The sequence below is a fragment of the Dendrobium catenatum genome, unplaced genomic scaffold (genome assembly GCF_001605985.2).
Source record: "Dendrobium catenatum unplaced genomic scaffold, ASM160598v2 original_scaffold_218076, whole genome shotgun sequence".
NCBI lineage: Eukaryota > Viridiplantae > Streptophyta > Magnoliopsida > Asparagales > Orchidaceae > Dendrobium > Dendrobium catenatum.
This window is the reverse complement of record NW_021536486.1, coordinates 720427-732292: the sequence shown is the minus strand read 5'-3', so window position 1 is coordinate 732292 and position 11866 is coordinate 720427. Positions and strand designations below refer to the sequence as shown.

The 11866-nt window shown below is 38.4% G+C and overlaps 3 protein-coding genes and 1 non-coding gene across 4 annotated transcripts; 1 reads left to right on the top strand and 3 right to left on the bottom strand.

Moving 5' to 3' along the window:
* Positions 1-2228: 2228 nt before the first annotated feature.
* On the bottom strand, positions 2229-2301 carry TRNAK-UUU. Its single transcript has one exon. It is a non-coding gene; the product is annotated as a tRNA-Lys (tRNA).
* A 919-nt stretch (positions 2302-3220) lies between these two features.
* LOC110107210 (ribosomal protein S7, mitochondrial) lies at positions 3221-3992 on the bottom strand. Its single transcript, XM_028692518.1, has one exon. It carries the CDS (start codon positions 3791-3793, stop codon positions 3347-3349), a length of 447 nt encoding a protein of 148 aa, XP_028548351.1. The 5' UTR covers positions 3794-3992; the 3' UTR covers positions 3221-3346.
* On the bottom strand, positions 3977-6155 carry LOC110107211 (ATP synthase subunit 9, mitochondrial). The gene has a single exon (XM_020837404.2). The coding sequence runs from the start codon at positions 4437-4439 to the stop codon at positions 4011-4013; it is 429 nt and encodes a 142-aa protein (XP_020693063.1). The 5' UTR covers positions 4440-6155; the 3' UTR covers positions 3977-4010.
* A 4143-nt stretch (positions 6156-10298) lies between these two features.
* On the top strand, positions 10299-10973 carry LOC110107196. The gene has a single exon (XM_020837387.1). It carries the CDS (start codon positions 10299-10301, stop codon positions 10971-10973), a length of 675 nt encoding a protein of 224 aa, XP_020693046.1.
* The last annotated feature ends 893 nt before the right edge of the window (positions 10974-11866 follow it).

Sequence of the window (11866 nt, the reverse complement as noted above, 5' to 3'; positions counted from 1 at the left end):
ATGAGTTCGTTGTGGAGCTGTTTGGCCAAGCCACTGGTTCTTTGTGGAACTGTCTAGCCAAGCCACCGATTAGAGGACTAGTCATAACCATTTAACGTGTAGAGCCATTTGACCAAACTATGGGTTTTGTGGAGTCATCTAGTAAAGCCACCGATTAGAAGGAGAAATGTCTCATCCTTACTAGCATGATATTATTTGAGAATGAATCTGAGTGATATTCTTGACTGGACATTTGCTTTTTGTGAGCTAGAGTAATTCTTCAATTCCTCACCCTCACCAAGGTTACGGGGTTAGGATGAGTTCTACTTCAGGTTTATGTTATTAATTTCAATTTTAAATACTAAAATATTTAATAAACATTGAGTTTAAGACTTTGTTAGACTAGTCCTTCCTGGACTGGTCCAGTCGGTCAATCATGTTTACAACAAGCGGAACAGAGGTTCTGAATTCTTCAATTCCTCACCCTCACCAAGGTTACGGGGTTAGGATGAGTTCTACTTCAGGTTTATGTTATTAATTTCAATTTTAAATACTAAAATATTTAATAAACATTGAGTTTAAGACTTTGTTAGACTAGTCCTTCCTGGACTGGTCCAGTCGGTCAATCATGTTTACAACAAGCGGAACAGAGGTTCTGCCCCCCCCCCCCCCCCCCCCCCCCCCCCCAAAAGGAGAAAGGGTCCAGAGCAGCGGGATCGGGTATGCGGTATGCATCTTACCCCCGGTCAATCTCTTTCTCTAGGCTAACGAAAATATCTGGATTTCTTTTCTTTCATCTTTGACTATCCTATTTCATTTCCTTTCCTTTCTTCCTGGACTAGTGGCTAGCATACTTTATCCAGTAGCGTATGTCCTGTTGCCTATTAGCGGCTTTCTTACCTGAACTATGAAAAAATGGGCATATTTCCACTTTCCATCTCCAGGCCTGCCAAAAACTGCTCACTTACGAAATAGGCCTAAGCCTATGTTGAGGAAAGATTCACATCCGTGCACTGAGTCGTCAAATGACGCACCCCAATTATACAGCCCACAGGTGCCCAAGGCCCGAATGACCAAGCGTACATGCACGGGTTGGCCCATCCCAAAAAGTCCTAAAAATGACAAGAAGGCCCGCTGAATCTGTCCAAATTCAAAGCCCGTCAAAGGTGGCTCCTCACATGAAATCATGCAAAGGATCCGAGCCCATCAAAGACTCTCCTATCTCCTACATGAAAGGATCTGAATCTATCTATCCTGACCTTCTCTTCCGCTTCTGCAGCAGTATAGAATCTCGGTCTTGATGCCTACAGCTCAATTTGTTTTCGCAAGAATCCGCGAAAGACTGCTTTTTCTTCTTCTTGTGTTATAGCTACACGAGGGAAAGCGATGCTGCCCACTCTGCCGCAAAAGGGGGCCGCTTTCATCCCCCCAAAAATGCCAGTTCCACCATCAGGGCCCAGCAAGCAGCATAATTCTGTTCCGAGGCTGCGTTTCATTCCAGCAAAAGTAGTATATGGTTCAAAGCGCCTTGTTCCATCCGGCGCGAATCCCCTCCATCACTAGTATAGTGGAGGTGTTCTTTGTATTGCAATAATGAAGAAATGTACGAACACAAAGACCAGCCCACTTTTCTATGTGGGCTCATTTCAGAATGTCTTTTTTCATAAAGAAGCGCGCTCCTAGTTAGTGTAACGTAGGTGTCTTTCTCGGTTGATGGATGGGATAAATGCCTATATAGCTTTGTAATGTTCTTTTCATGTTGATGCTATATTCAAGAATCTAATCTAAGAAAGTTGCTCAAGACTGAGTCCCATTCAATTGTCTTTCTCTTACTGTGTAAACGAACTTCAAGTCTGAATTGTACTCGACAGGAAGCGTCACAGCCTAGGTTTGGGCCGCCTCCGATGTCGATCTGCAGTAATAGTTTTCGAAACCTATCTAGTTTTCCGAGGTAGGTTCTATTCACCTAGAGCGATTTGCCTGCTTCTTTCGTGGTCACCCTGTTATGTATGTGCAAGCCGAACTACTGCCCTAAATCCTGCTTTGGTGCGTCCCACCCCAACTAACTAGTGCTTGACTTGACTCTCCCCCGCGCCCTATCCAATGAAGGCCGGCCTATCGATGACCGAGCCAGTTTGAAACTACTCCTGACCTCACACAACGAGCGAAGTCGAAATGTTTATGAGAAAGGGGCGAGTCTCAAGGCCAAAGAGTGCTCTTTGAACGCTACTATGCATCCTTACGATGAGTGGGTATAGCAGGACTTGAACCTGCGACCATTAGGTTAAAAGCCCAATGCTCTACCAACTGAGCTATACACCCGATTTGACAATCAGGGTTGGTGCGGAAAAGAGGGCGGCCTGGCTCTTCGAATCAACTAGCGCCTTTTCTTCTTATCATATCACAAGGGCGCGGCTCTGTATGAGGCTCGTACTGCGGAGAAAGTATGGGAGTCCTTTCCACTCATTGAAGATTCTATCTATAAAAGAAGGTCAACGGGGGAGACTACAGTAGCTCTCACTGAGACTATCTACGAAAAAGGTAAGGCGCTAGCTTGGAGGCAGGTTCGACCGAAAGGAGCTGTGTTCTATGGTTTGACGTTGTTCCGGTCGAGCACTCTCTTTTCTTTGTCCAATTCCGTCTGACCAACCGGTTGTGAGGCTGGACCAGGTACGAAGAATGAATGCCTGCGGCCCTCTTCCATTCTCAGGCACGAAAGTTGCTGGCCAGCGCCCGCTCAACTCTTCGAGAGCCGGACAAGAAAGGAGTGGTGGAGATTCGACAAGTCAATCCAAAATGTAGAAGGTCCAGTACAGTAGTACGGAGAAAAGCGAGAACGAGAAAGAGGCAGATGATCGGTTTGCTACGCTACGTACGTTGACCTTGACTTGGCAGATTCAAAAAAGTGAACCACCACTAGGGACTGGTACGTCATAGTCCGACTCTTTTTCCTACCGGAAAGGATGATGATGACAGCTAGCTTCCCTCCCTTTGAAGTGGATTTCTCAGCTCCACGAGTCACTAGAAAGAAGGTGAAAGGCCCACTACTTCTTCATTCATGGCCTCTTGATTTGATCTAGTGCCTTTCGTATTCATTCGACCTGAGTCAAAATAGAAAGAAAGGTTCTTTTATGCAATGCATAACGGGCGGGCCTCCTGTGGATTCCTCCAACTCAATGAATGAAGGGGGGAGTATGAGGAAGGCCGACTTTCTTTTCTTTCTATATGAAGATGAAGAAAGGCGCGCAGCGTTGAACTTAGACACGATAGTTTTTCTTTCTTTACAAAGAAAAAGAAAGGCGTTAGTCAAACATTTCTGACTTCAGAAGATGACTGAATGAGGAAGAGTTCTTTATGTGGTATCACTTTACCACCATCTGAAATGCGCGAAACTTCGATTGGTGGAAGCCAGTCCATGAAGATTCTCCCTTCTCTGACGTGCAATTCCCCTCTTTCGGTAAGCATCCAGTATCTCAGCAAATGAACATTTCTCTAAGCTTATCCTGTAGCTTATACGTCTTTTGAAAGCTGCTCCAAGGATCCAACGAATAGCTAAGGTTTGTTGACGATCCCTGGCTACAATCCCAGGGACATCATAAATAGTACCTGCGACTCCTACTTTGACCACTTCGCATATGGGCTTTATATTATCTACGGCGTCAACCATCAGTTTGATTACATCGCGTTCAGTTCGAGCTGGGCGATGAAAAGTTTGATAAACAATAGCACGAGCTCTCGTTCTTTTACCATCGATCATGCGAAAGTTGACCAACTTCTTGATCAATTGTTTTTGCTCACCATCCAAGTCCCCCATATAGCTGAGAATTTCCGAGCAATTGGAAGCCGCTTTCGATGAGAAATTTCTATTACGCGATCGTTACTGTCCATCTTGATCAGCCAACTCCCCTGTTTCCTTCCATAACTCAGATCGTACGAATGGATGACTGACCCACGGCACAACTCAAAGAAAAAGGACGAAAAGCCAAAGGTCCCCAGATAAAGACAAAGAGATATTGACTTTGATCAAAACACTAGAAAATGGATGATCGTAGATATGACTTACTAGCGCCTTTTTGCGATCGGAAGACGAATGAGATCAGAGACGCCATCATTGGGGCAAACGATGCAATAGCTTCGGTGAGAGCAAAGCCCAAAATTGCATAACCAAATGATTGTTTAGCCAATGATGGATTTCGCGCCACGGAATGAATCAAAGAACTGAAAACGTTTCCAATACCGACAGCAGCTCCCGCTGAAGCAATTGTAGCTGCTCCGGCACCCATTGATTTAGCACCTTCTAACATCTCGAGTCTAGAATTCTCGTCACGCTTCGCTTTTCCTTCGCTCTTTCCTGGATTCTTCGTCGATTCCTCTGCCCCACCTTCCTTTTGACACCGGTCACCATCTGATTCCAAAAAGCAGCGCATCATTTTTGGAAAGAAGGATGATTGAGCGCCCATGGAATGAAGCTCCTCGAGATATCTTTTCAGAGTGACGGGGAGATGCTCACTTCCACCAGCAGGCCGAAGAATGTGCAGTCGAAGAAAAATTTCCGGACAGAATTCTTTCTTTCAAAATCAGAGTCTGCCCGAACCGGACTCGAAAAAAGAGACATTTTTTTCTAGCGCCTTTATCTAGCGCCTTTTCCGATGTCTCCTGACGCATGCTATGATCAGATCAGCAGATCCGCGAGAGAATAATCAATAGGATAAGGAGGAGTCATAGGAGTAGGAGGCAGAGCTAAACTCGCAAGCTTGACCTAGAACTAACTGCTATCAGTGGGAGCCTCTATTCTTTCTTCTTTTTCTTTGATAAGAGCAGGCCGGTTAGGCCTATCGGAGTTTCCCAAGCATATCTTCTACCCATTGAGATCGCTGTCACTCAGTCAGATGCTTTTTTGAGACTAAGACTTTGACTTGATGTCATACGTAATCGTCTTTTTTCCCAGTCACTTACCCTTACCTTAGAAAACCAAACAAATCAAACCCGTCTGGCGATCGGAGAGAAGAGTAAGGAAAGGACGAGCGAACTACTAGAAAGAAAATAGGATTTTTTAGAATGAAAAAAAAAGAGAGAAAAAGAGATCTTTTCTTAGTTTCTTAGTATGAAAAGGAAAAGAGTTAGCTGGGAATGCTCCTTTTTAGCTCTAGATCTAGATCTTGAATGACTTTCTTTTGATTGGAGGGCTCCCCCTACTGACCTATTTTCTCTTTTCCTACTTTAATGTTAGAACATATGGGGATCACCGGGTCATTCAGCGGATGAGTGTAACCGATCTTTTTTCTGGCTGAGAGTGAGAGCCAATTCCCGGACTTGAACTGCCAATGTTCTTCCTTTCAATAGAAAGAAGATAAGAGATGAACTTCACTCGTTTTTTCTTTTTCGGTCGGTTGGCATTTAGCTACTCTCCCGGCCAGCCCAATCGATATAGGACAACTTGGATGTGTTTCTTGGAGGTTGGCAACCGGCTACATGTCATGTTGGAGTTGAAGCATATGAAATTCTATTACGCTTTGTTTAGATTTCACTTCCTCAAATGAAAATATTACGAGGAAGATAAGATGGTGAGAAGTGAGGTTAGGATAAGAGCTTTCTCAGATCACAGTAGATCAAAGTCAGTGACACGGGCCTTCCATTTTTTTGTTTCCGCAGAAGAGAGAAATAGAAAGAGGCTGATCATTTGCCTACTGTGCCCGGTTTAGGGTCATATGAATGGGAAGCTCAGTCAGCTAGAAGTCTTTCCATCAACAGTGGCTAGGTATGGTAGGTAGTTTTGCGGGACTTTCTCTGACGCCGCTTCCTCGTCTGACGTTAGAGTGGAGTGTTAGGTTAGGGGATCGGATCATATGTGAATCTTGTTCACTACGTGCCTCTGATGTTTCGGAATTTTTTGATTCTAAAGTATCATATTCGGATTTTTGTCATTTTGTTTTTTCTCATTCTATAGGGATGGGATCTTTCGTCCAATCAACCCCACCGCGGAAAGGGGAAAACTCTTTCTGGAAGAATTTTGAATAAGTAAAAAAAAACCTATTGGGTAATGAATATTCAATGAAGAAAGAAGAAAAAGAAAGACCCTCTTAGAAAAAGACCTAATCCCCCTAACTGAAAGAAAAGCGAGAACTTACTATAGAGTAGGAATCCAGCCTAGAATAGTAGCAGTGATGTCGCCAATATTGAATTCTTTTTTTGAAGACTTTCACTTTCCCATGTTAGTTAGTTAAAGATTAATGCCAAAGGCCAAGCGGTTTATCATGGCCTCTATCTGTTCTTAAGTGAAAATGGAAAGAGTTTATTATGGGTTTTCCTAGGTCTAGACAAACTATGCTGCAATATGGGTGATCATAGATTGGCTAAGTCTACGTACTCATTTTTTCACATGAGATAGACAAACTCTGTTTTGAAGTTGGCTAGCTTTATAAAGGAGATTATTAGACAACATAGAACTTTGAAAGCTATTATTTTTTATAGAGATGATAGGTTTACATCTAGGTTATAAAAGAATATTCAAGGACAGGGTACAAAGTTGAGTTTTAGTATAGTCTTATCCACAAATAGATGGGCAATCTAATTAAACATGTAATTCAAATATTAAATATTTATTGAGACTATGCATTTTTTATTTTAAAGAAAGTCAGAATGATCATATTTCTCTATTTGAATTTGTTTACAATAATAATTTTTGATCAAGTATCAGGATAATTCGATCCGTATAAAGTCATGTATGAAAAAGGTTTAGGGCATCGTTTGCTTGGATTGAGACAGGAAAAAGATGATTGATGGGTTCTTAATTGATAGATAGTGTTATAAAGAAAATAAGATTGATAAGAAAATTGTTTAAAGTGGCTTGGGACAGATAAAAGAATTATTATGACCTGAAGTATAAATCCATATATAGAATTTTAATTGGGGATTTCATGTTTTTCAAGGTCGGTCAAGTGAAGCGTGTCAGTAGATTTGGGAAGGATAGTTAGTTAAGCTCAAGGTATGTTGATCATTTGAAGATCATTAAAAGAATAAGAAAGTTTGCTTACCAATTACAATTACCTGATCAGATATCATATATTTATAAGGTATTGAGGTATTCGATGTATCTGTACCGAGGAATTATAGATTTTTTAATTTAGATCAATAAGTTCCCGGATCACCCAGTATAACTTATAAAGAAAAATATGATCGTATTCTAGCATAAGATGTGAAGCAACATAGGAATAAATAAGATCATTATAGATAAAGTTTAGTGGAAGAACATGTCTGAGCGGGAAGCAACTTGAAAGAAAGAAGTATATATGAAACAACTATATTCAGACTTATTTATTCAAATGTCAAGAATGACATTTTTGAAAGGAGAGGAGAATGTGATGCCTATAGATTCATAACCCGATAAGATTCTTGTTGGTATTATAAAATTTTTAGATCTAAATTTTGTAATCATAAAATGAAGTAGAAAAAGTTGAATATTAAATGGGGAAATTATCTCTTGGAGCATTATGATATTTTCCGCTCTATTTGAGAGAAATGTTTGAGGGAACACTACAACTCTAAGGTTAGCCACCCTTGCACTGAGCACTTTGCTTGATGAGGTTTGGAAGAATCTAAAATATTCCAGCTGAACGCTATGGCTCTACACATTTGATCAAGCATCTCGCACTTTCCTTTAAAAAAATTTATATAATAAAAATATAAATCCATGTTGCATTTCATCCTCACTAATAAGCTCATCATAGCAAAGAAGGAAAGGAGAAGAGGAAGGTGAGTGAAAAAGAGGAAGGAATTTTGTTGGTCATGCATGGCTCAAGGTTGTCCATTAGGCCACTTAAGAGAATTTTGCTATTTGAGGTAGGCTTACAATACTCTATTTTTTATTTTAATTCTGATATTTCTATAAAGAGATAAAGAGTGAAAATATATTTTTTAATGAGTATAACAAATATTTTATCTTGTAACTTTTGATATGTTATCGAATATTCAATTATAAAACATTTTGACCGTAGGAAACGAATTTTTGACTAGTCGGAATTACCCATACAAATTTTTGAGTATTTTTTATTAAAAACTAGCATATCTAATATTGGCTATAATTCACTAAAAGTTTTAAAACGATATCTTAAAAATTATTTATAAATAGTTTATTAAATGTTAAAAAGTGAAAAATATAAGTGGCGCACATGGATTATATTCTCTATAATGTGCTATACATGCATTCACCTCTTCTTTAAGCTTTATACTATAGTAAACAACATTCACGTCACTTCTTTACTTATATGATTTTATTGATTTATTTTTTTAATAAATTATTACAATTTATTTTTTTTTCTAACTAATTTTATGAAAGTAAAAATAAAATCAATAATAATAATAAAATCAAATTTCTAAACAATAATCAAGCCAGAACTTTAGCAGCCGAATCAAACCAACAAAATAAGTCCAATTTCATTCATATTTTTTTTCATAGCATACGAATAAACAATTTTTTTCTTAAGAAAATATAGCCAAAAGCATAGAACAGATTGCTAATTAATTTCTTCATCTAAAAAGACATCGTAGGTAGCTTAATTAAATCAAATCAAGAAGCAACGATCCAACGAACATGTATTACACTGATTAATTGGAAGAACTAGTACTAATATGTAGATCATGATTTAATTAAGCTTTATAGTACTACAGCTAGCTAACTCTGATCAAGATTAACGGGTTTGTAAACGAATCAAGCCAATCCGAAGCATATGCTTTTTTTTTTTTTTGGTATAAAACTCACAGCGGGACCTACGGCGTTAATATTGAAAATGCGGTTACAAAAGTCCTTAAAAGGTCCCTCCAGCTCGCTAATGTTCAGAAGAGCTACAATGAAAAAGAAAAGAAAACCTAAGAGCCGGTGGGTCCTTCTCCTAAGATTACAAAAAGAACATAAATAAAGCCTCGGGCTGTGAAGAAATAGCACCCAAAATTGGAAGATCAGATAATTTTAGTTCCGCTCAGTCTTCCTGCAAAATTGATAAAGAAAATAGAGAAGCCAAAAAAGACACCAAAATAAGAGTACCTTGCAACTGTTGAGGATCAGGAAATATAAAGATGAATTATCCATGCAAAGAACTCTCAAAAAAGATATATAAGCCAGATAATAATAAAAGCATGCAAGAGAATTAGTTATATATAAGAAATACCAACTGATACTAATACCCAGAACCAGCTCTAGCAAATTCCAACCACACCAAAGCATCAAGAAATATAAAGATGAACCACACCAAAGCATCACCATTAAAAGCTTCATCCACATATTCCCCAGATAAAAAACCTCAGCTCTCATAAAGATGACCCGAGCATATGCTTGTTCATGTTTATGTTCATTTATTATCAGCCGTTCATATTCTCCAGATTCGAGCTTTCCCGTTTGTGTTCAAGCTTTGTTCATTTAAGTTGATAGATGTTCATGTTTGATTTGTGTTTTATTCGTGTTCGGTTCATTTCGTACTTATCGAGCTTTAAACAAATGAGTCTTTACAAGCCATAAATGAACTCTATTTATAAATTTCATTAGCTTAACAAACAAGCTTTATATATATCGAGCTAGTATACTAACAAATATGTTCACAAATATTTCTAGAGATTGTTTCGAACTACCAAACAAGTATGTTCATGAGCATATATAGTGAGTATTTTTTAGCTACCAAATGAGCCTATTCGAGAACATATTTAGTAAGGATTTTTAAACTATCAAAAAAGTTCGTACACAAACACATCTAACGAGTATTTTTGAATTAACAAACAAGCTCGTTCACAAACAAACGAGCTATAATTCTTCTTATAAAAAAGATTGTTTTAAAATAACTTATCATTATAATTTTAAATTATAATAAACATAAATATTTATATTAGATTTATTAAATTTTCATATTAACTGAGCCTCTTGGCTCACTCACACCCCCGGTAACAATACATTATCTGAAAATCCGTTGAGATAATTCGAAATATATTAATTGTTAATTATTTAGCAAGATTCTGCTTAAGAATCTATTTCTGAAACTTCGCCATACGCTTAGTAGTTGGAGTTGAAATACAATTATTGCAAAGGCATCTAAATAGGAAAGTGTATTTCAAAATTAACTTTGCCATACTTTATTTTCTTCTGGATAATAAATAATCTATATATTTCGAATTATCTCAACGGATCTTCATTTATTTATTAAGTACATAATCAATTTCAGATTATTATATTTTAGGAAACACCCTCCTTCCTGAATATTTTTGGAAACACCAGCTCTATATATACGTACGCGGGTAATGTATTACTAACTACAAATCTAAGAGCTTCATAGCCAATGGCTTCCGCTTCTTCTTCCCGGACGACGACGCACTCCATCCGCGTCAACTGCAAAAGAGTTTTTGACTGGCAGCAAGAGGAAGGAGAAGTTCCTTCAGGCAGACTGGCAAGCGAACCCCACCTCCTCCTCAGACTCCACTGTGTGATCGACGTTAATAACAGAGAAATATCAAAAGCAACGTTCATGTCGCGGCACAGTTTCATCAACTGCATCGCATCAAACCTCCAATCTTTCATGCAGAATACGGAGCCCCTCCCAATGAACTATTTAATGGAAAACGAAGAAGCCGAGATGACGAGGTTGAGTATCTCCCACACCATTGCATGTCAAGTTCGCAATTGCAGTAGAGTTGAAGGGCTCAAGGGGCTTATCGTGCATGTCATTCTGAAGGTCTATGTGTCAGAGCGGGAGGAGGAGGTGGCGAGTATTCTTCGCGAGATGAGGATGGCTTTGGTGCAGAGAAATCTTTGCATGGGAGGAGGGGAGAGTTGTAGTTCATCAACCTCTGTGGGGGACGAGGAAGTGTGTGCTGTTTGCTTGGAAGGGATGGTGGAAGGAGGGAAGGAAGTGATTCGCACGCCGTGTAAGCATAAATTTCATGGCGGATGCATCAGGCGATGGTTTGAAGAGAGCGGCTTTTGTCCGCTGTGCCGGTTCTATATTGGACCGTAATCTTGATCTAGTTCCCAGCCTAGGTAAATTAATAGGTGCAGATACTGGAGGAAGAGAATCATCTTGATTTTTCTGTCTACGAAAAAAATGCAATTAAAATATAGTTACTGTAACAGCTACGTTTTGACTGCACTTTTGCTATAAATAGAGAGAAAAATTGGACAATTCTCTCCGTCCAATATCCGTACCTAATAATTTTTGGCTTAGCTATACATAGCATAAAGCTTGATAAATAATGATCTGCATATTGGCACTAGTTCTTTCAATCTGTGCACTACACGTTCGTTGGATCGCTGTTTCTTGGTTAAATTTTTACCTATGATGTCTGTTTAGACGAAGAATTAATTAGCAATCTGGTCTATGCTTTTGGCTATACTTTTTTCGTGTACTAAGAAAAATATGAATGAAATTGGACTTATTTTGTTGGCTTGATTATTGTTTATTATTTTTATTATTTATTTATTTTTGCTTGCATAAAATTAATTAGAACAAAAGGTAAATTGTAATAACTTATTAAGATATTAAATCAATAAAATTATATAAGTAAACAAGTGCGTGAAAGTTGTTTGCTCTAATGTCATAAATCAAATATCTAAAGCGAGCAAAGGCATGACTCGACCAATCAACGTGATGCAAAAAATTTAGATTCGGATTAACCTGTTTAATAGGAGGGTTGAGTTCGGGATGGGTTTTCAAACTCATTTATTGAATTTAACTATGAATCCACTTTTGACCTAGCGTGACTAATTTAATATCTTTTTTTTCTTAATTATTTATCCTTTGATATATTCTTATTATTTTTTATCAAATACCTTAAAATTTATAATAAATAAATTATAATATATTTTTTTTAACTAAAACAGGTTAATGAGTTGAATTCAGGTCATTCAGAT